Source organism: Hemicordylus capensis, chromosome 2 (genome assembly GCF_027244095.1).
Source record: "Hemicordylus capensis ecotype Gifberg chromosome 2, rHemCap1.1.pri, whole genome shotgun sequence".
Classification (NCBI taxonomy): Eukaryota; Metazoa; Chordata; class Lepidosauria; order Squamata; family Cordylidae; genus Hemicordylus; species Hemicordylus capensis.
The window spans coordinates 209,222,383-209,246,806 of NC_069658.1; the positions used below are offsets into that span (position 1 = coordinate 209,222,383).

At 49.8% G+C, this 24,424-nt stretch overlaps 1 protein-coding gene across 3 annotated transcripts in view; it reads left to right on the top strand.

Annotated features, from left to right (window-relative positions):
• TJP3 (tight junction protein 3) overlaps positions 1-24,424 on the top strand; it is a 46,574-nt gene that overhangs the window by 16,514 nt on the left and 5,636 nt on the right. For all 3 annotated transcript variants that reach the window (XM_053304106.1, XM_053304107.1, XM_053304105.1), the window contains exons 2-18: positions 2,785-2,841; positions 4,210-4,334; positions 5,979-6,081; positions 8,057-8,540; positions 9,141-9,244; positions 10,195-10,357; positions 11,287-11,380; positions 12,132-12,196; positions 12,595-12,670; positions 13,577-13,733; positions 14,075-14,183; positions 14,603-14,822; positions 15,915-16,105; positions 18,189-18,284; positions 19,788-19,861; positions 21,154-21,465; positions 22,636-22,893. In XM_053304106.1, coding sequence (XP_053160081.1) covers positions 2,794-2,841; positions 4,210-4,334; positions 5,979-6,081; positions 8,057-8,540; positions 9,141-9,244; positions 10,195-10,357; positions 11,287-11,380; positions 12,132-12,196; positions 12,595-12,670; positions 13,577-13,733; positions 14,075-14,183; positions 14,603-14,822; positions 15,915-16,105; positions 18,189-18,284; positions 19,788-19,861; positions 21,154-21,465; positions 22,636-22,893 — 2,679 coding nt within the window. In that variant the 5' untranslated portion in view covers positions 2,785-2,793. The remainder of the gene's footprint in view (positions 1-2,784; positions 2,842-4,209; positions 4,335-5,978; positions 6,082-8,056; positions 8,541-9,140; positions 9,245-10,194; positions 10,358-11,286; positions 11,381-12,131; positions 12,197-12,594; positions 12,671-13,576; positions 13,734-14,074; positions 14,184-14,602; positions 14,823-15,914; positions 16,106-18,188; positions 18,285-19,787; positions 19,862-21,153; positions 21,466-22,635; positions 22,894-24,424) is intronic.

Consider the following 24,424-nt stretch of genomic DNA (forward strand, 5'->3'; position numbering starts at 1 on the left):
AGAGCCAGGGGTCACCCCATGAAACGGAAGGTCGGGAAATTTAGGACCGACAAGAGGAAGGACTTTTTCACAGAGCGCATAATTAATCGATGGAATTCTCAGCCACGGGATGTGGTGATGGCCACCAGCTTGGATGGCTTTAAAAGGGGCTTGGACAAATTCATGGAGGGCAGGTCTCTCAATTTATTATTTTATTTATCTATTTATTTACTCGAATTATATACCGCCCTTCCAAAAATGGCTCAGGGCAGTTCACAACAAAATAAAAACAATTAAAACCAGTTAACAATTAAAATCAAAACGATAAAAACAGAATAAAACCAGTTAATTAAACATTTAAACAGTTAAAACCCTGGAAGGCCAGGCCAAACAGATAGGTTTTAAAGGCTTGGAATTGGTACTAGTCTGGTGGCTATAAGCCGCCTCTCCCGCCGCAGAGGCCAGAGGCCCCTCAATCCCAGCGGCAGGAGAGCCACAGCAGCAGGAGGGAGGGCAGGCACAGACCTCTTGCCTGTGGGCTCCTCGGAGGCATCTGGTGGGCCGCTGTGTGAAACAGGATGCTGGACTAGATGGGCCTCCTTGGGCCTGATCCAGCAGCGCTGTTCTTATGATAGCAGCACATGGGAGGGATTTGCCTACCATATATGAACCCCCCTCCCCTTTTTGCCCTCACAACAACCTTGTGAGGTAGGCCGAGATGTGAGAGAGCAACGGCGCCAGTGAAGTGTTATGGCTGAGTCAGGATTTGAACTCGGGTCTGCTACCCCACAGGGGTGGTCTGTTGCCAGTGGCCTAATCCGTGGATGATCAGGAGATTCGGGACAGATGAAAGAGAATTAAAAGGAGATTTAAAAATCCGAAAATACTTAGAAGGAGGAGTGGATTTGTTCTCTGTTGCTCTTCAGGGCAGGAGTCAAACCCACAGGCTGAAATGACAGGGTAGCAGATTTAACCTAAACATTAGGAAGAATTGCATGACTGTCGTGATAGTTGGGCAGTGGGACAGCTTCCCTTATGGGGCCCCCACCCCCATCACGATGGCTGTCCAGCCTCTGCCAGGGATGCTGTCATCCACTGGGCAGGAGTTTTGCCTAGAGGGTCTCCCAGGATCCTTCCAGTTCTAAAACCCTTTGCTTCTCCGAGTCCTCCTTCACAGAGTGCACCACTGGCGTGTGGAACTCCATACCACATGATGTGGCAATGGACACAGGCTGGGGACGCTTTAAGAGAGGGAATGGTTGGCCAGGTAATGGTCTGTCAATGGCTATTATCCATGGGTGGTCAAATGGAACCTCCATGGCTGCCTGCAGTCTGCCCTGGGAGCTGGCAATGGGACACCTACTGACGAGGCCTGTTTGCTTCCTTGCGAAACGTGGACAATGTGCTGTTCCATGGCGAATGTGTTGCTCTGGAATGTGTTGGGTCCAAAGAAGAGTTCCTCTCTCTCTCTCTCTCTCTCTCTCTCTCTCTCTCTCTCTCTCTCTCTCTCTCTCTCTCTCTCTCTCTCTGCTTCCTCCCCAATGGACGATTGCAGAGGAAATGGATTTGGCTGGAGGGGGAAACAAAGTCTCCAGCAGCCGATCAAGAAGGGTTGGAGTTTCCCGGTAGCTGTCCTTGATGTGAGGATAAGGGTGCCACAAAGGTGCAAGTGTGTCCGTCTCTGGAAAATGTTGGGAGGAGATAAAAGGGATGGTGGCTGTTCTAACCAGCCCTGTGGGGGAGATTGCCCCCTGGCAGCTGGTGGGGAGGAGGCTGGGCTAATGCTGCAGGGGACACGGCGAGATGGGTCTTCGGGGACCCCGCAGAGAGGTGGGGTCCCCACCTGCATCCTCCTCCTCTTCCTGTAGTCCTGCATTCAATCATGCGCAGAGAGGGGGTGTTGTAAAAACAAAGTTTTGTGCAGTTAGGGAAATGTGCATTGTGGCAGGTGTAGCCAGCCAACGTGAAGGCACGGAACACCCACAAACATTCCCAGCATTCCAGGAACAAAGCAGTTGGTCCCTGCGAGGGAAGGGAAGCTTGTCCGTTTGGCTGGGTTTAAAACCTCACTATGGTCGTTGAGGCAGTTATCGCTTTGTGGAGAGATCTGGAGGGGCAGGGGAGCCAAGGGGGCAGAGAGCCTAGAGGAAAAGTGGCTGTAGGGAGGGGGCAAAGTGGGCACTGGGCTACGAAACAGGAGTTCCCAGGAAAAGGGCAGGGGAGACTGAGGCATGAAGGGGCTAATGGAATTCAAGCAGAGCCTTTCAGAGATGCTACAGCAAATTCCTGCCCTGAGTTGGGGGGTGGACTAGAAGACCTCCCAGGTCCCTTCCAGCTCTGAAATCCTTTGCAATGAAGACTCAAAGGCTTTTCCATGCTGATTTGAAGTCATTAGGCTGTTGCTCAATGGAAGAAATGTTAGTGGCATGAATTGTCTAGAACTCATAGGTTCAATTTAGATTTGCATGCGAGGGGGAAATCGTTTTTTCCATTTCTAGATGATACATAAGTTTGCCATGTATCCACTCTCTTGGAAGATGCATTCCTTTGTGAGAGAAATTGGGGGTTGCCTGTTCTGCAGTGGGGCCAGCTTTCTGCAGGGTTCACACATCTTTGTCTTCAAAAATTATTTTCCTTCCTAATAAATAAAGATTGGTGGGCCTGTTTAATTGGTGGCATCTTTCGTTGTTCAGAAAATCTTTGGCTGGCTGAAGGTTGCCATCCTTTTTGCTAGGAGCTTTGGCATCTGTCTCTGTGTCAGGCCTGCATTTTTGCTTATTTTGTTTCCCTCTTGGGCTCTCCTAGGTTGCCGACATGGAGGAAATGGTGATCTGGGAGCAGTACACAGTGACGCTGAACAAGGTGAGTGGTGCTGGGAGGAACACCACGCTCCTTTCTCACACACTTCTGTTATTGGAGCAGGGAGAATCCCCACAGGATTGTTGGTCTACGTTTTCATCCCAGTGACAATGTTTCCTTCCCTCACAGAAACGGACAGTTCTGTTCCCAGCGGTGACCACCGTACAGTCATCACTGGGAGCAGAGCTGTTCATTTATGTGAAGGAAGGGGATCATTGTCACTTTGGCTGGGATGGAAACTTCTTCTTTGAGGAGGTTTCCTAAGCATAGTAAAAGGCAAGTCCATTGGGATAAATATTGATAAACATTGAGAATCATTCCTCAGAGTACCCAACTGGAGCCAGAGAACTTAAGACCCTTTTTGGCTACTGGGTTGGAGCAAGAGGCCTATTTTCAACTGATGGCAGTTCACTGCCTGGCTGCCTGGCTTCCACTCAACTGGAGAGTCAGGCAAAGGGCTCTTAAACTCCCCTGGCAGCATGGGAGTAAGAGAGGCTCTGGCAGAGCCCTTTTCCCTTATGATACATCTTGCCACTTTCTCCATGGACAACTGAGGTTGCCTTGTAAGGGTAAACGGCTACTGCCTTCACGCTTGTGGGCTTCCCAGCACAATCTTGGTGGCAACTGTGGGAAGTCGGATGCTGGATTGGGTGGATCTTCAGTCCAGTCTGGATTGAGAGGTATTAGCCGTCATAGCTAATTAGCACCTCCATGCACAGGAGCAGTCTATCTCCATTCACTAAAGGCTAGCTTTTGAGCTTGGTTTGCGACTAAGCAAAGCTTCCTAGAAGTGACCCTCTTGGCCGCTCTAGGAAGCAGGAAGCTGGGTTACATAGACCTCTGGTTCGATCCTGCAGGGTTGCTTCTTCTTAATTCTGTGTTACAAGGCATTTTAATGGTGCACCGGAATGAATTCCACTGTGCTTTGTTTCTTGGATGTGTCGTAAACTGCTCTGAGGGCTCCTGGGACAGGGGGCAGGAGAGAGAAAATACATCATTGTGTCGCTCTGGTGTCATCGGGTGCCTCCTGACGAAGCAGCATCCTCAGGTCTAGGAGGACTCCAAACCTGCAGACCTGCTTCTTGTGGCTTGACTCGCTTGCTTGAGCAGGCTACAGTGGATTAGCGAGCAGTCTTCTCTTTCAAAGCAGCTGCTTTTGCAGTCAGTTGACTTTGGGGGGAGGAGAGAGAATTGGACCAGTGGGGAACCCTATCTTTGGACCATAGAATACAACGGTAGGATTTGAGAGTCGGAAGGGACCCTGGAGGTCTTCTAGTCCACCCCCAGCTGAATGTAAGAAGCTGACCAAATGGTTCCTTCTGCGGGTGCCTTCTGAAGTCCCTTGTTCAAATGTTGCCTTTTCCCACACAGGATCCCCGGAAGGGCTTTGGCATTGCCATCTCGGGTGGCCGGGACCGTCCCAGCACCGTTGATGGAGACACCTCTATCATCATCTCTGATGTGGTCTCGGGAGGACCAGCTGACGGGCGACTCCAGTAAGTGGCAAAATGAAGGCTCTTTCGTCTGCAGCTGCTAAGCAGTGAAGGGAAGCTTCCATGGGATTCTCAAGACCTCAGTGGAAAGGACACTCCATGACATCACAGCACTTGAGCCAATGGCTGGGGGTGGGTGGGCTCATAAGGAAGTGGTTTCTTTAAAGCCCGTTTTTCTGTCTCCTAGTGGTTAAACTAGCTCTGTATTGTCAACACCGACTGGCAGCAGCTCTCTAAGGTTTCGGGGAGGGGTCTTTCCCGGCCCTACCTAGAGATGCTGCCAGAGAGTGAATCTGGGAATTTCTGTGTGCAAAGCAGATACTCTGCCCCAGATCTACTGTCCCATCTCATATGGCCTTTGACACCAATACAAGTTGAAATTTCTCCCTTTCCCCTTTTTTCCCTTTTGGGGCTCATTTTGTTGTTAAGTGCTGCTTCATTTATTAGTTTTTGATTACATTTTATGATCCACCCAGGGATTCTGAAACTTGGCATCCCCACTGTGGCAGGGGATTATGGGAGTTGTAGTCCAACATCACCTGGGGGGCCTAACTTTCAGAACACCTGGGTGAAGAAGGTTTTTAATTGTGCTTCTTAGCTACTTTACAGTGGTGAGAAAGATGCTTCTCATGGGACAGAAAGGCAGGATACTACTACTACTACTACTACTACTAATAATCTTATCTATATTTTGGTGAGTTTGTGGATTTGTTTGTGCAAAATCAAGTCATAATTCCCAGTGACCTACAGATACCAAATTTTGCATAAACGATCCAGCCACTTAAATTAGCTGAATACACTACTTTTTATACCGGAATAGGCTGGGCAAAAGGTTTAAATAATTATTTTTGTATTTTCTGCTTTTCAGAAGCAGTTCTTAATATAACAATAATATTTTAACTGTTACTGTTTTCAACAGATGTTTAGCACTCAGTAGTTCAAAAACAACATCATGCCCCAGAGAAGCAGAAGGTCTTTCTCAGATTCAGATTTACTATCCTTCAAATGTACTGTGTATGGTAATTATTTATAGGAACATTAGAAGCTGCCTTCTACTGAGTCAGGCCCTCGGTCCCTCTAGCTCAGTATTGTGTACCCAGACTGGCAGTGGCTTCTCCAAGGTTGCACGCAGGAATCTCTCATCAGCCCTACCTGGAGATGCTGCCAGGGAGGGAACTTGGAACCTTCTGCTCTTCCCTGAGCGGCTCCATCCCCTGAGGGGAATATCTTACAGTGCTCACACATGTGGCCTCCCATCCAAATACGAACCAGGACAGACCCTGCTTAGCAAAGGGGACAACTCATGCTTCCCACCACCAGACCAACTCTCCTCCCATCCTAAAAATGATATCAATGGAATGAATAATGTTTGAAGTGGACATCCTCCACATTTCCAACTGTTCTTTACTTCCCTTTTGCAAGCACATTTATACAAATCTCTGTTACATATACTTAATTTTCTTGAACTTTCCTGTAAGCGTCATCTATGCAAAATGACTTTGCCCAGTCAACGGCGGTCCTCGCCTACTAATGACAAATAAAAGTTTGATTTCAGAAGAAGAGAGTTCCTGGGCTTTGGAACTTGGGGCTCCTTCTCTGCACCCTCCCTGCTCTGGGCCCCGATCCACCTTCCACTTCTCCCTGCAGAACCCGAGACAAGATCGCCATGGTCAACGGTCTCTCCATGGAGAGTGTGTCGTCCTCTTTTGCCATCCACACCTTGAAGACCTGCGGCAAGCTGGCGAATATTGTGAGTGTGGGTGATGGGGGGGTCTCTTGAGGATGGGGCAGGACTCCTGGACCTTGAAGTTCTTCTTGAGAGGTTGTAGGCGGTGCTGCGTTTTTGATAATAGTGTGTTTAATTGTCGGCCATTCTGGGTCACCCATGGTTGAAAAAGCAGGGACAAAACCCTGCAAGTGAAGCTGCAACGTTCAATCAAATTAAAATCCCCTTTGGTTGGATTGCAAAGGTGCCCCCAGATGAATGGGGCCTCGTGCTTCCAAAGCTTTAAGAAAAATCAGTTCTAACATATTTCTTAAAACAGCAGGATTCTGTTCGTTGTAGAAGAGGCATTCTTTCTCTCACACATTAGGGTATGCCTCTCCTAAGAATGCCTCTACTAGAAGAGGCTCTCTGTCTTTTCATTCCAAGACGTGGCATTTCTTGCTGTGAAAGAAATGTCTATTTTCCAAGAGGTGTTCCCTACTCTGTGAAAAAGAGAAATGCTTCTTTCAAAACGGTACGTTCTGCAAAACATACACATGCGCTCCAAAAGCAAATACCTTCCTCCTCCAAGATTGCCTTATTCCCAGGCGAACATATCCAGAGTTAGTCTATCAGAAATTGCATGGCTCATCGGCTAAGGTTTTTAAAATAGCTGACAGCCCCTCTTGCAAGTAATCAAAAACTGAACATCCTAAAAGTTTCATTGAACCTTCTCTGGGCCCCAAGAATATTCTGTAGAGGCACCCCCAAACTGCTTGAGAGGTTGACCAGAATGTTTCTATAAGATGACCAAACTACCTGGGTCCTGTTGCTTTTGCCTGTGCTTGTTGCATCAAAAGTCATTGAAATTTTGTAGATGGATGTTTATCTCTTTAAAAAAAAATATTATTAAAATTAAAAGTAGTTTACAACAATTGGATCTGTGCACAATAAAACCTATATCTTGTTTCTAAACTCTGGGGTTCTCTATGGACCTGATTTAGGGTATTTGCTGTTGCTGCAAACTTGTAGGATTGTATTTATTATTATTTATTTACACAGTCAGACAGATGTTATTGACTGGTTTGTTTTATCCAGACATCGAGTCCTTCCCATTATTATTATTATTATTAATTAATTAATTAAGAATATTACTATACTGCTTTTAGCACAATTATTCTTAAAGGGGCTTGCATAGGAAAATAAATAAAAAGGAGGTTCCCTGTCCTAAGGGGGATTAAGAACATAAGAACATAAGAACAGCCCCGCTGGATCAGGCCCAAGGAGGCCCATCTAGTCCAGCATCCTGTTTCGCACAGTGGCCCACCAGATGCTGCTGGGAGCCACAGACAGGAGTTGAGGGCATGATTCACAATCCAAAATTATTTGTTAAAAAAAAAAAAGTTTAATAGAATGCACACATTAATAGTTTGTCCATTTTGCCACTCAGAGTCTTTAAAAGGACTTGCATGGACTGTTTGTGAGTATTCTAACTTCTCAGGGTGAAACTGTAGCATTGGTCTCCTTGAACCCAGTGAACCAGTAACCAGGACAAATCTTTGTGCAGATTCCTGCAGCTTTTTCCACCTCCCCCTGCCCCAACATTTTGTTAACGTTGCCGGTTATCTCCCATGACTGAGGTGGTCGAATATGTTTAGGAAAATATTTGCAGGCGGTGGTGTGTATGTTGTACAATTGCACCAGAATTCGATTTTGCTTTTTGAGAAAGCAAAACAGAGGAAGCAAGTTTCTAGTCCTTACTGATGCAGATATACATTTAAAAAAATAAATAAAAGTGTGGGCAAAATCGCAGACCCTGGGTTTTGCAAGGGTGAGGAGGACTGCCAGTGGCCAGGTCTGTGCTATGCTACGTAGCGCCTTCGCTTTTCCTCGAGGGTTGCAAAGAGAGAAGTTTCTGTGCCAAGTTGGCAGAGTTGGCCTTCACAGAACTTGATTCCAAAACATTGCCCTTCTGCGGAGCACCGAAAAGGCCGGCTACAAGTCCTGTTTCTCTTTGCAGACGGTGAAAAGGCCACGGAAGATCCACCTGCCAGTGACCAAATCCAGCCAGCCCAAGGCCGCGCCGGTCCCCAGCCCTTCGACGCGTTCCACGAACACCAGGCGCTACGACTCAGACGAAGAATACAGCAACCAGGGCGACTCGGTGCCGCAGAGCACTGGCAGACCCCCCGGCTATGGCCGGCGGCGGGCAGAAGCCAACCACAACCGCGGCTACGACGGAGACTCCTCCAGCGAGCGGAGCTCTGGGCGCTACCGCGACGAAGACAGCGCCCCCCGCAGGCAGCCAGTCAGGAGCCGGCGGCGGAGCCAAGACGGCACCCACTGCCGACGGAGCCAGGACAGCGGCTCTGACCGGCAGCCGTTCACCAATGGCTACAGTGGCAGCGGCCTGGCGTTGATGTCGGGCTTCAAGCGGCTGCCCAGGCAAGATGTGCCGATGAAACCCATCCGCTCTGTGCTGGTGAAGAGCAAAGACAGTGAAGGTAAAAGCCCAGGGCACACAGAGCCCTCGCCCTCTCTCCAGCAGCTGCTATTCAGGGGTAGGCGACCTTTGGATATGGAGGTTCTCTATTGTCAGGATTGTGGCAAACTGCCTCTGAAAGACCCATTGGCCCCAGATGTTGCATCACCTGCTCTTCAGGTCCTTTTCATTGCCCGCACATCTTGTGACGCTGAGTTTGGCAGAGAAATGCTCGTTCATTCTGGCTTCTGAAGCAGATGCCGGAAAATTAAATCAAGGGGAAGCCAGTTTAGTTGATTGCTTCGCGCCCGCCCCAGTAGACCTTGATTCCTTTGACAGTCCTAAAGGATAGAAGAGAACGGAGTAGATATAACATTATCTCCCTCTCTCTCTGTGTGTTTAAAGTGGGTGTTTTGTGTAGAAGCAGGCAGGCTTCAGGGTTGCACAGAACTCTGCATTCTGGAACCTGAAAGTCGTGTGTGTTACATCTGTTAGTACGGTTTTAGCAGAAGCGCTTGATAAACTTGGAGCTCACCTGTCCTGCTAATGGCAGGTTCCCAGATTATTCCATGGCTGACTTGTCTCCTCTCTTTCTCTCCTCCTCCTTGCTCTAAAAATGCAGAATATGGCTTGAAGCTGGGTAGCCAGATCTTTATCAAGCACATCACGGACACAGGGCTGGCCGCACAGGACGCCTCACTGCAGGAGGGGGACCTCATACTAAAGGTGTGTGGTGGGGGGGGGGTAGGGGGAAGGGGTAGGGGGGCCTGGTCTCCCATCTGTGCTCAGTCCCCTGTGTGCTGTCCATGTGCTTTGGGGAGCTTGGTCAGAAAAAAAAGAGGCCCCTGCTCCCAAAGAGCTTCCAATTTACTTACGGCCCAGTTAAATGCCAAAGATGGGGGGAAAGAGGCCCCCTGCTCTCAAGGAGCTTTATATGTGGGTGAGAGCTCATTGTTCAGAAGTGGGGGGGGGAGCAGAAAAGTGCCCCTCCTCTGCTCTGCTATCTGAGAACTACTTTCACCTGGAGATGCCTGCCTTCTGCATGCAAAGCGGATACACTGCTACTAAGCTATGGAGTTTCCTCTAAATTCCAGGTTTTTTAAACTACTGTAAACTGTTTTAAATTGTTTTAAATGGTTGCCCTGGTTTTCCAGGGTTTTTAGCCATTTGAATGTTTAATTCAAACCACCCTGTGCCATGTTTGGAAGGGAGGTACAGCAATCAATCAATCAATCAATCAATCAATCAATCAATCAAATAAATAAATAGGTTTTATTCTGTTTTTATAGTTTTGATTTTAATTGTTAACTGGTTTTAATTGTTTTTATCCTGTTGTAAACCACCCTGAGCCATTTTGGAAGGGTGGTATATAAATGAATGAATGAATGTTTGTTTATTTATTTACGATCTTAGATCAAACATCAAAATGAATGAATGAATGAATGAATGAATATAGAATGCTGCCACCTACTGAGTCTGACCCTTGGCCATCTAGTTCAGCATTGCCAACACTGACTGGCAGCACCTCTCCTGAACAGGAGCGTTTCCCAGCCCTGCTTGGAGGTGCTTCCCGGAACTGAACCTGGGACCTTCTGCATGCGAAACGGGGGCTGGGCCACGGAGCCACGGGCCCCTTCCCAATGTGCAAGGACCTAATCTCTCTCTCCCTCTCCCAGATCAACGGTGTGGCCAGCGAGAATATGTCCCTGGCAGAGACGCGGCAGCTGATTGAGCATTCGGAGGGGAGACTGACGCTGCTGGTCTTGCGGGATAACAGCCAATTCCTGGTCAACATCCCCCAAGTGAGGGACAGTGACTCTGAGAGTTCCCACCTGGACGGTGAGGGGAGGGAACGATGTTCCCGGTGTGGGGGCCTTGTGATGGGAAGGCTGGTGGGAGGGCTCCGAGGCCGCGAGGGGAACTCAGGACAATTTGCATGGCTCGGAGCAGTTCCTTCCCAAGCTTTTGTGTGCAATGAGCACCACTGCAATGAACAAGGGTCCCGCTCCGCTGCCCTTTTCCTCCCTGTCTCCGGGAGTTGGTGAGCCCAGAATCTGGCAGCAAGCGTGGGATTCTGCATTTGTGGACTCCTTCCCAGGGGCGTAGCAAGGTTGGAGTGAGCCCAGGGACAAGACTTTAAAATGGGCATCGCCCCCCCTCCCACCCCCCCACTGAAGCTCAGCTCATGAAGTAAAGAAATTTTAAATGAGGCTGAATAGTGGTCACAAAAAGCATTGTGTGTGTGTGTGTGTGTGTGTGTGTGTGTGTGTGTGTATCTCCTATGTGCCACAACAGAACATCATCCTAAATTGTTTTTTTTTAAGGTTTTGTAAATTGTGGACATTGCAAGTCATTTCATGGTCCTAGAGAAAGAGATGCTGTTCTGGTATCTCCGGGTCTTCACACTCACATCAGTCTCGGAGGATGAATACAACTGAAGGAAGCCCGGGCGGGTGCGCGGCGGGGGGAGTCAGTCATGTGACTTGCCTCTGGGGGTCCCCCCAAGGCAGTGGGCCCCCAGACAACTGTCTCCCCTTGCCCTATTAGAGTTACGCCCCTGCTCCTTCCTCCTTTGTTTTCACTAAACAAGTTTCTAGTCCCTGTGGCCAGCCAGAGAAAATGGCCCCTTCTGCCTCTGGGGCTTGATCTAAACCTCCAGACATCTGGAAGGAATCCTGATGGTGGAGCGGGGCCCTCCGGCTGCTTGTGAGTTTGGAAGCCAGAGGCGCGTGCCGCTGACCTGTCCTCTCCCGCTTCTTGTTTTCCAGACATCTCCGACCTTGGCTCTGACGTCCTGCCACCACCACCTCCTGCCGGGAGCCCGCCGTATTCTCCGGAGCCTTCAGAGAGGACTTCTCCCCCGTAAGCAACTTCTTGTGTGTCTAGGCAGTGTTGGCAGCCGCTGTGTTGGCAGCTTTCCCGCCCCTGTCCCGCCCCATGTGCCGGCCCCCTTCTTGTCAAGAGATTTCTTTTATCGTCTACTTGCTGGTCCTTTGAAAGGTGCATCGTGAAGTTCTCGGGCCCTAAAGCCAGCCTGCACCACACGGGTGTTTCCGGGGAGAGAAAGCAAGATAGGCGTGTGCACTTGGGGAGGAGGAATCCACCGAAACGGGTGGGGACCCACAGCAAAATGTGCGCTGCCTGCCCCTAAAAGGAATATGTAAGGCTCCGAGCAGCTGGAAACGGGAGCCTTGTAGTCCTGTGTGGGGCTTGTGGCCAGGGGAAGGTTTCGGGAAGGGGCCCCTTTTTCTTCCCCACCCTCCTGAAAAGACAGTTTCAAGAAATCGGGAGTATTCCTGTTCACGGTTCCAAGGAACCTGCAGTGGGAACCTTTATAGTTCTCTTTGGGGTTTGTAGGGCAGCAGGAGGTTTCGGAGCAGGGGCGGGAGGGGAAATGGGCACGTTTTACTCTCCTGAAACTGTGGTTTCAACAAAATCTGCAGCATCTCAAAACTCGGGTCCCTTCTCTTGCCTTTTGGAGGAGGTGGGAGTGAGACCATCACAATTCCCACCCCCCTGCCCCATAGAAGGGGGAGATGGGTACAGAAGGCTACAGAACCCTGTGCCCCCCGCCCTCAAGTGAGGATTGGCTTGGGTCTTTCCCCTGCTTTAGGTCACGGAGGCATTCCAGCAAGGACCAACTGCCGGCGGAAGAGCTGACCGCAGCCCAGGACCTTGGTGAGCCCTGGCGTTCGGGGTCTCTGGCTGGTTTAAGAGGGCCAAAGCAGGGAGAGGTCTGGGCCGAGAGTGTCTTTAAATGCTGAGGAAGGAGGCTAGAGAAGGCCCAGTGGAGTCTCCTTTGGGGTCTTCTGCATATGGCCAGCTGCCCTCACTAGGCCTTGAAACAGGATGATAACTGGCTTAAAGTTGGCCGTTCAAAATACTTGCTTAAAGTAACCCAGACTGGAAGGAAAGCAAGATGTAATTTGAACACTCTCCCTTAATAACTATTAATGTATTGCATTTTGGGGTGCCTGTTTTATTCCAGCCTGATTATGCTCCAGGAAGCAGGTTACTCTGGCAGGAGATCAGATCTGAAGCCGTTCTTCATGTTTTTCCTCTTTCCCCCACTTCAGGTGCCATGGAGACTTCAGTGAATAATTTTGATGCTCACCCTGAAATCTTTGTCTCTAAAGGTGGTGGGGAAGACAGGTAATGCCCACCATGGTTTCCAGCAGGGCACAGTAGTTTCAACAGCTTGCTTTGCAAGTCTTCCTGAATGCCAGCAAGGCTGAACACTGGTGTAACATGACCAGTGGCCTGTTCTGTAGTGCTGTGGCCACGGTTGAAATGTCACCACTCTAAACTGAATCCACAGGTCTTATATCCCTGTGATGGGATGTTAAGCATTCTTACTCACCAGCTGTGTGTGTATGCATGAGCAGTAAAATTCTGAATTGCCTGGTTTTGTTTCCGAAGCACAACCAATGAATGATGGTACCTCAGAAGTTTTTGTTTTCAGCTTCTGAATTTTGGTCACGCACACTAAGCGTGCAATGTTTACCAAACTGTTTGCTTTCTTTGGGTCTCTTTCAATCCCCTCCATTAATGATGCCTGTATCTGTGCATTGTTGAAACACTACAAAAAAGGCATTCTTGATGATGCCCTTTGGGTGGATCCAGTTTTGCTGGCTAGGACTGAAGTTCTGCCTAGCCTAGTATCCAACAGTGAACAGCAGTTCCTAAAGGGAAGAGGTGTTGGCTGCTGAGGGTGGGTGCTGTTTTTGTGCATCGGGTTTATTTTTGTGTGGTGTTTCACCAGCGCTCAGGAGCAACTGTGTGCATCAGTCAAATACAGCTCGAAAAAGAAACTTTCCCGCAATTGTACATACAGGCACATCCAGACTGCTTTTTGGCAGTGTTTGAGCAATGGGCAACCTTGAAGTGGGGGGAGAGATGCAAAGAAAGGGAAACTGGGGAATGGATTTCAGAAATTCTCCGAGATGAAGCCAGCCTCGATGCAGCGTGGAGCAGCATTCTGCAACTATAATGGGGCGTAATTCTGCACATCCTTAAGTTCTAGAGTGCAGTGAATGCTGAGGTCTTCTGTTGCTGCAGGTACAGCCCTGATTCCAAGGTGGTCCATTTTGTCAAAGCCAAGAGTATCGGGTTGCGGCTTGCCGGAGGCAACGATGTGGGGATATTTGTAGCTGGTGTCCAAGAGGGGAGCCCAGCTGAGCTTCAGGGAATCCGGGAAGGAGATCAAATTCTTCAGGTACGTCTGTGCCTGACAAGCAACCTGCCAACGTGGTGGAACAGCATTGTCAGATGCAAGGAATGTGGTGTGGAACCTATGGAACCTATGAGTTCTGCCGAATTGGAACAATGTTCTGCCTAACCTAGTATCCCGTTTCCAAGAGTGGGCAGCAGCAATTCTTAAAGGGAAGGGGTATGCGTTGCTGGGGGTGGGTGCTTCCTCTCCCTTCCCACTCCAGTAAAAAGTTACCGGATCCCCAAACCTAAGCTATTTGGCTTTCAGCATTGTTAGAGAACGTTAATTGTAATTGCTGCCTCTCTGCCATCTTTTTTCTTCTCTCCCACCCCTGCCTTGAACAGGTGAATGAGAGAGTCTTCCACAGCCTGACTCGCGAGGAGGCTGTGCAATACCTTCTGGAGCTGATGCCGGGCGAAGAGGTGGTGATGCATGTTCAGAATAAGCAAGACAGTGAGTATTTCCCCCATTGGATGTCCCCTGTCTGATCTAGGGTGCAGTAATTTCCGCTACTGAGTAAATTACTACAGCTAAAATATATATTTGATTTGCCTCCTTCCGAATGGCATCTGCTGAGAGTAGTAATGCTACTCTGCTCCAACAGCTCTGTGTGCAATTGGATTGCACAGATAGAATTGCTCCACAAAGACCGAATTGCCCCACAAACTCTTTCTCTCCTTCAAAGTCTGCTTTACAAGCCTCCCTGAATGTCAGCAAGGCTGAACCCTGGAGGAACATGATCAAGAGGCTGTTCTGCAGTTCCGGGGGCCACCCCTGAAATGGCCGTGCTCCAATCGGAATCTGCAGCTCTTGAATCCTTCAGCAATGGGTTGTGACTCTGTCTCTTGCTCACTGGTCTGTGTGTCTCCCAGGCTACAGGAAGATGGTCAAATCCAACGGGGGGGACTCGTTCTACATCCGCACCCATTTCGACTTTGAGAAGGACACACCTTCTGGGCTGAGCTTCACCCGCGGAGAGGTCTTCCATGTGGTGGACACCCTGTACCGGGGGAAAATGGGGAGCTGGCTGGCCATGCGGATGGGGAAAGACCTTCAGGAGATGGAGAAGGGCATTATTCCAAACAGAAGCAGGTATCGTGCATGCACCTTTGATGCAGTTCGCTTATCCCACTCAGGTTCTGTCATTTAGCACCCCCACTCCAAATCTTCCTGTCTTTAAGAACATCAGAACGGCCCTGCTGGATCAGGCCCAGGAAGGCCCATCTAGTCCAGCATCCTGTTTCGCACAGTGGCCCATCAGATGCCGCTGGAAGCCCACAGGCAGGAGTTGAAAGGGGCCTGCCCTCCCTCCTGCTGTTCCTCCCCTGCAACTGCTACTCAGAGGCATCCTGCCTTTGAGGCTGGAGGTGGCCAATAGCCGTCCAACTAGTAGCCATTGATAGACCTCTCCTCCATGAAGTTATATCCAAACCCCTCTTAAAGACATCCAGGTTGTTGGCTGTCACCACATCTTGTAGCAGAGAATTCCACAAGTTGTGATTATGCATTGTGTGAAAAAGTACCCCGTGGACTTGTTAACTGCAGAACTGCTCTGCCGCAAAGGATTCTGGGATATATACCTGGGTGCACACACAGGGCTCTCCCGGAAGATGCTGCCAGGAATTGAACCTGGAACCTTCTGCGTGCAAAGCAGAGGCTCCTGGTGAATATTTGAAGCTGCTGCCTGTTGAGTCAGGCCCTTGGTCCACCTAGCTCAGCACTGTCTGCACAGACTGGCAGCAGCTCTCTCAGGCAGGGGTCTTTCTCAGGCCTACCTGGAGAGGCTGCCTGGGATTAAACCTGAGACCTTCTCCATGCAAAGCAGAGGCTTCGACACTCAACGGTGCAGTCTCTCTTAAATGTATGGAGCTGCCTTCTAGTGAGGCAATCCCTTGGTCCATTTAGTTCAGTTTTGTCTACTCACTGACTGGCAGCATCTCTCCAGAGTTTCAGGAAGGGGTCTTTTCTGGCCTGAAGATGCCGTTAGGGGTTGAATCTGAACCTTCTGGATGCAAAACAGACCCTCTTTCCCTTCTTATCCCGTGTGTGTGTCTGTGTGTGTGTGTGTGTGTGTGTGTGTGTGTGCACTGAGCCCTTCCTCAGCAAGTTCCTGACTTCTCCACTGTGCTAGACCAGCAGTTTCCCCCTGCGTGCACTCACCCCTGCGCTTGGCTTCCGTTGCAGGGCAGACCAGATCGCGAGCTTGGAGTCGGTCCTCAAAGCCACGCCGGGCTCCTCGGGGCCCCGTGCCGAGTTCTGGAAGCTGCGAGGCTTGCGGGGGGCCAAGAAAACCCTGCGCAAAAGCAGAGAGGACCTGTCGGCGCTCACCAAGCAGGGCCACTACCCGCCCTACGAGAGGGTCGTGCTCCAGGAAGGTGGGAGCTCCTGGCGGGAGCCGGGGGGGGTGGCGGCTGGCCCAGACCCGGGGAGGGATCGGAGGGTTCTGTGTGGAAGCCCAGCAAAGTCATGCCTCCGTTCCATGGGCACTGCCAGTGCTTGCTCGCTCCAGCTGGGGCGGTTGGCCCCATCCGGGGTGACAGGTGCTGCTTGTGGTTTTTGAGGAGGCCTCCGCCCCTAGAGATGGAAAGGCATTGCAAGGCACCCAGCTTTCAGCCTGTTGTCATGCTTTCGTTGTCCTCCTGGCCACCGGCCTGCAGCGGCCAGATCTGCAACAGTGTTTTAAAAGCGTTTATTTATTTATTGTTTATTTAACATATTTTGACACTGCCCGAAACTTGCGTCTCCGGGCGGTTTACAACAAAGTAAAAACAGAAAAAAGTAAAACACTCGTTAAAACAAAAGAACAACCAAAAAAAAGTCAAAACGTTACAACCATTTAAACATTTTAAAATAGTATTTTTAAAACAGTATTAAAACAATATTTAACTAAAAGCCTGGGTGACTAGATGCTCCTTTAAAGACTTTTTAAAAAGCTGTCAGAGATGGGGAGGCTCTTATTTCAAAAGAACTTGTTGAAATAAGGGCCTTTTATTGTTTAAAAGAATAAACACGGTGAAACCATGTTACTGGCGTTTTCAGAGGGATAGGAATGGCAGTTGGCAGGAGGATGACACCCCCAAAGATGACACCATGGAGAAAGTGCAAGGATTTGTCCCATGTCAGCCGAAACCCTGACCCTCACGCTTCCCTCCGTGCTAAAATGCTTGCGGGGCGCGATGAAGAAGGGGTGGTCCCACGCAGAGAAAGCTCTTAAGTGTGCAACAGGGCTACCAGTCTTTTCCATCTCTGCGAGGAGAGGTCGGGGTGGCCCCAAATCACTCTGAGCATCCATCCCCTGAGATGGTACCGACAGTGGCCCAGATGTGTGGGCCGGGCTCATAGACAATGATTTTTTCCTTTCTAAACGTACGTCTTTAGGGAGGCATAGAAGTGAATGCGATGAATACGAGTATTTATACGACGGATATTTATACAGTGGTCCCTCGACTTACGAACTACTCGACATAAGTATTTTTCGAGTTACAAACGGCAGTTTTAGATCCGGTTTTAGATGCGGTTTTTTCGACTTACAAATTTTTAGAAGGGGTTTCCTCGACTTACGAATTTTACATGCGGTTTCCTTGACTTGTCTGCCTGTTTACTGCCTGTTTATTCTTGAAAAGAAATGTTCCTGTGCAGTTTGCAAGCCTTACTGGGGGTCTGGGTCTTTTTTCTAGGCTCCGGAACGCATTAATCCGTTCCCAATGCATTCCTATGGGAAACCGCTTTTCGACTTAAGAACTTTTCGACTTACAAATGTGCATTTGGAACGGATTAATTTCGTAAGTAGAGGGACCACTGTATACCGCTTTTCAACCAAAGTTCCCAAAGCAGTTTACGTAGATACACATAAATAAAATTGATATTTGTAATGGATAATGCAGGTATACCCTAAGCAGGAGTATACTTCCAGTTAAGAGAACTAGAGGTCATGTGGATCTTTCGGGCTTTTTCCTCCTCTGCCCCCATATGGGTTAGAACTTTATTTCACTTTTGAAGGAACAAAAGCCAGAGGTTCATAGTATAATTACAGATTTTTTTTAATCCTCCACCTCCATATGGGCTAGAAACTTTGCTTTTTTACTGTTGTGAGCTGCCTGAAGCAGTATTGTACTGGAGGGGCAAGATATAAATATTTTAAATAATAATAATAATGCTTCTGAAGGAAGAGAAAGCTGAGGTTCATAGTATCCTTGACCTGTTTTAATCCTCTGCCCTCATATGGACTAGGAACTTTGATTTGGCGGGAGGGACTGCCAGAGGTTCATAGTACCCATTTATACTGATGGTTATTTTATTTCCCTCGCCCCTCTCGTTCTGTCCTCACAACAACCCTGTGAGGCAGCTTGGCCTGAGAGAAACTGACCAGCCCATGGTCAGCCTTCAGGTTTGGCGGCTGGGTTGTCCCACCCTCTAACCGCTCTCCATGACTTCTTCTCTGCCTTCTCCCCTCTGCAGCAACTTTCAAGCGGCCTGTGGTGGTCCTGGGCCCCATTGCAGACATCGCCATGCAGAAACTGATAACTGAGATGCCGGATCAGTTTGAGATCGCTGGTGAGAGTTCCCTTTGTCCCCGAATCCTAGATGGCCCTGTTTGTCCATTAGGGAAATCCTCTCCAAAGCCGCAGACGGGTCTTGCCTTTGTGAGGACCAACAAAAAGGTCACAGAGTGGTGAGCAAGCTTTTGGGTTCCACAGAACTCTTCTTCAGGCTGGATGAGGGAGCAGGATGGACAGAAGAGATCGCTGAGTGTGACTGAAGCCAGTGTCTTAAGACTGCATGCAGGTGGTTTAGACAGGCTTGCAGACAGTGTAAGTACAGGGTCTATGAAAGACAAATCTAGTAGTATTACCATCTGATTGGAGCAGGTGTGCAACACCCTTCTTCAGGCCTGAAGAAGGTCTCATCTCCTGCACTTCCTAGAAACTGCAGCGTTTTCTCTCCTCTTCTTTCCCTCGCCCTCCAGTCCTCTTTGGCTTAACATCCAGCCTGAAGAAGAGTTCTGTGAAACCCAGAAGCTTGCCTACTACATTGTGCTATGCTGGCTGGTCCCAGTAATGGTGTTCCACCATCTCTGGACCTTTATGCAATCAAGTGGAGAACTGAAAGCGGGAAGGAAAACCACCCAGGAGTTGAATTCTCCTTCCCAAACTCCTGCCTAAAGAACGCAGTGATAACTGCCGGTGTGAAATGGCCCCGTTTCCCTTGCACTCCCCTGCTGCAAGGGAGGAGAGCTGGCCTTGTGGACGCAAGCACGACTTGTCCCCTTAGCTAAGCAGGGGCCACCCTGGTTGCATAGGAATGGGAGACTAGAAGTGTGAGCACTGGAAGAGATTCCCCTTAAGGGGTGGAGCTGCTCTGGGAAGAGCAGAAGAACGTTCCAAGTTCCCTCCCTGGCAGCATCTCCAAGATCAGACTGAGGAACATAGGAACATGGAACATAGGAACATAGGAAACTGCCATATACTGAGTCAGACCATTGGTCTATCTAGCTCAGTATTGTCTTCACAGACTGGCAGCGGCTTCTCCAAGGCTGCAGACAGGAATCAGCCCTATCTTGGAGAAGCCAGGGAGGGAACTTGAAACCTTCTGCTCTTCCCAAAGCAGCTCCATCCCCTGAGGGGAATATCTTGCAGTGCTCACACATCAAGTCTCCCTTTAAAATGCAACCAGGGCAGACCCTGCTTAGCTAAGGGGACAAGTCATGCTTGCTACCACCAGACCAGCTGCCTGCAACCTGGGAGAAGCCACTGCCAGTCTGTGTAGACCATACTGAGCTAGATGGACCAAGGGTCTGACTCAATATGTGGCAGCTTCTTATGTTCCTATGCCATGAGAGACCCCATACCACTGTTCCCTTTTGGATGTCCACTCAGTTCAGTTTAGATCCCACTCAGGTTGAATCAGGAAGGCCCCACTCTGAATGCACATGGTGTGCACACACTGCTTTGATCCTGCCGCCCAGAACAAAATTCATTCTGCACAGAGGTGGGAAAACGTTAGAGGGACCACTGCCCCGCACCCACACTTACCTGTGGCTTTTTGATTATATTTTAGAGAGCGTCCCCAGAGAAGGAGGAGGGTCAGCAAAAGTGATCAAGCTGAATTCTGTGTGGGAAATTGCACAACGGGTAAGACATTCAGCACTGTGGGTTTTGAGGTGGGTAGGGAAGGGATCTGGGAGAGGCCCTGGCTTAAATTTGCTAATTTTGTGTTTGAAAGCCAGCAGGGTGACTGTGGCTAAGCCGAGAGAAAAGCCCGTGTGAAAGGCTTAAAAGCACAGCAGTGCCATATAGGAGGTCCAGTACTGGGCCCCGGGAGAAAGAGGGCTTTATATATAATGCAATACAGTATTTATAATGCAGATACTAAATCGTGATTATTTGTATAGGCTGACTTCCTGACTAAATGTGCTCGAGGAAGTCCTATTGCGATTACGATGCCTAACTTGTCTTTTAATTTTGGTGGGACTTCCTCGAGTAAATGTAGTCAGGATGTCAGTGAACGCAAATAATTTTTATAATGCAAAATTTGGGTTTGGGTCCAGTTTATTATTATTTGGCTCTCTAGTCCAGTTCCGGTCGAGACACACCTTCAAACGTGGTTCAGGAAAAGGTTCCGACACTTCTCGCTGGCTTTTGCTGCCTTTCATGCAGAATTCTATCAAACCCTTTGATGGGATCTTTTATTTATTTATGGATCATGATTAGAACACATTTACGAAATAAAACCAGCAGTTGATTAATTGATTAATTGCCTAAAAGTCTGAGAAAATGGGTGCCTCTTAAGGATCTTTTCAAAAGCAGCTAGAAATGGAGCAGCTCTTATTTTGACAGGGAGTGCATTCCAAAGTTTGGGGGGCAGCCACCGAGAAGGCCTGGTCCTGGCCACCAAATGAGCTGGTGGTAGCCTGAACTGGACTCCCCCAGAGGATCTGGATAGCGGGGAGGGCTGATGGCAAAAGAGGCGCTCTCTTAAGTACCCTCAGTTCTGCATGGAACATCGCCCTCTCGCTCCAGTGAGAACTCTCTTGAATTACTCTTGGATTTCCAACTGCTCCTCTCCAACAGGGTAGTAATAATCATAAAGGGGGAAATGAAAATAAAAACATCCATCATCATGCCATTAAAAGTGGAGTGGCCCAGTTACTGAACCCGAGGAATCGCAGAATGTCAGAGGTGGAAGGGACCTTGGCGGGCTTCTAGCCCACCCCCCTGAATCCCGGGTCTGGTCCACGGGTGCTTTTCTGACGAGAATGCTTTCTCTCGCATGGCCGGGAATCCATTTTTGATCTTTTGGTGGCGTTTCTGGAAGGAAAGGGGGCTTGCCATTTCCATCTGGGTGGCGGGTGTGTGGGGTGGGGGGTGCATGCTGCTGCTCGCTCGGGCCCCTGGTCACTGAGCGCACCGTCCCCTCCTCGCAGGAGAAGCATGCTCTGCTGGACATCACGCCGGTGGCCGTGGAGCGCCTCAACTACATGCAGTACTTCCCCATCGTGGTCTTCTGCGAGCCGGACAGCCGCCAGGGCATCAAGGCCATGCGCCAGTGGCTGGCACCAGACTCCAAGAAGAGTTCGCGGCGCCTCTACGCCCAGGCGCTCAAGATGCAGAAGCACTGCGCACACCTCTTTGCCGCCACCATCTCCCTGGCCGGCAGCTCCAACAGCTGGTACCAGAGCCTCAAGGACATCATCCACGCCCTGCAGTCCCAGCCTGTCTGGATGGCGGAAGAGCAGGTGGGTCTACGGGCCGATCCCTCCTCCTTGGTGGGCAGGGTCTGGGGGGCCGGGGGGGGGGCAGGTCTCCTGCCCTGGAGATGGCAGCATTCTGCACACCACCATGGGGAGCAAGCACCGTGGAACTCGGCGGGACTTGCTTCTGAGGAGAAACACTGTGATCATGAGCATGGATTGGTTGAAGCTCCATCAGCATCCAGAGGCATTCTTCAACCCTCTCCCTACAACTCCCATCATCTCTGACTATTGGCCACCAGTGGGGGGCAGTGATGGGAGTTGCAGTCCAGCCCTGCTTGAAGTCTCCATTTGGATTAATCCAAACGTTATAAGTGAGAGCCAGCGTGGTGTAGTGGTTAGAGTGCTGGACTAGGACCGGGCCGACCTGAGTTCAAATCCCCATTCAGCTATGAGACTTGACTCTGGGCCAGTCGCTTCTCTCTCAGCCTAACCTACTTCACAGGGTTGTTATGAAAGAGAATCTCAAGTATGTAGTACACCACTCTGGGCTCCATGGAGGAAGAGCGGGATATAAATGTTTAAAAAAAAAAAACCTCTTTCAACTGACTAAAAAGTGCACACAACTGCACATTTTATTTTATGTTTAAAGGAACCCAGGTATTTTTAACAAGTAGGCAGGCAGCATCGTAGGAGCGGCATTCCCCCTTTGCTTTAAAAGAGGAAGGAATGCCTCTTCCCCAACTGCCTAAAAGAAGGGATTCCTTTCCCACTTCTCTCTCACCTGTAGGAGGGAATGCCTGCTGTGACAGATTTGCTGATGGCAATTGCTTTCATAGGAGAGGCATTCCCCCATCACTTAAAGCAAAAGAGACTTCTTCCAAAACCATCTGAGGAGTTCTCACTTATCTCCCATGCAAGAGAAGAGGCATTCTTCTCTTGGAAATGACTCTTCTTGGGAAAGATGGGGCCTGTTGTGACAGACTGTTGATGGTAAGAATATTCACAGGAGAGGCCTTCCCCCTCCACTGCTACACTAGAAGGAATGCCTCTTCTGAAACCATCAGAGAAGAAGATGCATTCCCACTTCTTCCTGTCTGCACCATCCCCAAATCAAAATCTTTTGGAACTCTCATCCTAGTTGCACACAAACTTCTCATGCGGTCGTTTTGTGCAGAAATTATATTCTATTCCTCCTGTCCTCCTCCTCCTCAGCTGGATATTCCGGCCCAGGAAAGCTTGGACGTGTTAAGCCAGACCTTGGCGGGCAGCACCGGCTACCTCACCTGCGACAGCCGTGCCAACAGTGACTATGACGAAACGGACGCGGAGGGCGAGGCGTACACGGACCAGGATCTTGAAGAGGCCTATCGGGAGCCAGCCCTGGGCCGCTCCTCCGAACCCACGGAGCGCAGCCCGGAGCAGGAGCTGAGTGAGCGCGTGGAGGCTGCTCTGTCCTACCCCATCGAGCAGGTAGGGAAGAGGCAGGCGCTGTGGGGCCGCACTGCAAGGCTGGGCTGGGCTGGGCCCAGGGCTGTGCAGCCACGCCAGAGTGTGGTTGACGCTTGTCCGGTCCAAGACTTGGGCCAGAACTCTTGACGCTTCCGTCGTCCTTCGTAGGCGGCCTCGGCAGAATTGTCTTGTTGAGACTCTTCGAAAAGCAGCATTGAGATCACTGTATTTACCTGAATCCAAGACTAGGTCCCCCCACCCACCCAAGCGATTTGATGTTAGAAATTGTGGGGGTCATCTCAAATTCAAATAGCTCTTCCTTCTGGATAAATAAAAACAAAATCTTTTTAGAAAGGGGGTTTCTCTTAAATTCCAAGTCATCTTCTATTCGGGTAAATATGGAATGCGTCGTCCTCTGCAGGCAGTCTGCCTATGCGCATTTCAATGTGTCCGCGTAGTTTTCCTGCAGCTCTAGCCACAGCACCTTTTAATGTGCAACCAAATACAAAATGTGTCATTCCATAAAAAAGGGGGGGAGGGGAAGTGCAGGTGCAAAAGTACATTTGTGCAATTCCAAAATTCAAGTCGTGCAAGACTTACATTATGTTAGATGATGTAAAAAGTGATGGATATTGACTCTAGTGAGTCATCCAGGCTCCACGCGAACCCAGACCCTGATTGAGCATCCCCATTTCTCCTCCCCCTGCCAGACATGCTTACAAAGGAACATAGGAAGCTGCCATAGACTGAGTCAGAGCCCTGGTCTATCTCGCTCAGTATTGTCTTCACAGACTGGCAGCGGCTTCTCCCAGGTTGCAGGCAGGAATCTCTCTCTCAGCCCGATCTTGGAGATGTTGCCAGGGAGGGAACGTGGAACCTTCTGCTCTTCCCAGAGTGGCTCCATCATCCCCTGAGGGGGATATCTTACAGGGCTCACACTTCTAGTCTCCCATCCAAATGCAAGGCAGGGTGGATCCTGCTTAGCAAAGGGGACAATTCATGCTTGCGGCTACAAGAGCAGCTCTCCTTCCTGTGGGTATGTGCATAGAACCGAAGGGGAAGGGACAGTTTTAAGGACTGGGGAGGGTGCTCTCCCCCACCCCAGACACATTTTCCCCCACCAGCACTGTGCTTTAAAACGGCCCCACGGGGCAGCAGCATACCCGGAACTGCCCAGTGCGTGTGTGTGTGCGACGAGCGTTAGTGCGACATGTGCATGCACACCGGGGCAGCAAGGAAGTGCGTTGCCAGCCTGCAGGACCATTTTAAAGCACAGCGCCAGTGGGGGAAACGCTGCTGGGGCGGGGGGGAAGAGCCCCCTCCCTGGTCCTTAAAGCTATCCCCCCCACCACCTTCGAACCGGCCGAACCACCGGACTTCTGAACCGGTTCGGAGGTCCGTAGAAGGGCCTCCGAACTGGTCCGTGCAGATCTCCACCTTCCTGCAGACTGCACAGCTGCTCCCCACAAAGTCTTCAGCCAATCATGTCGCGCCCTTCTGCCGCCATGCGGTCCGATTCCCCGTGCCGATGATGTCCTCCCACTCTGCGTCA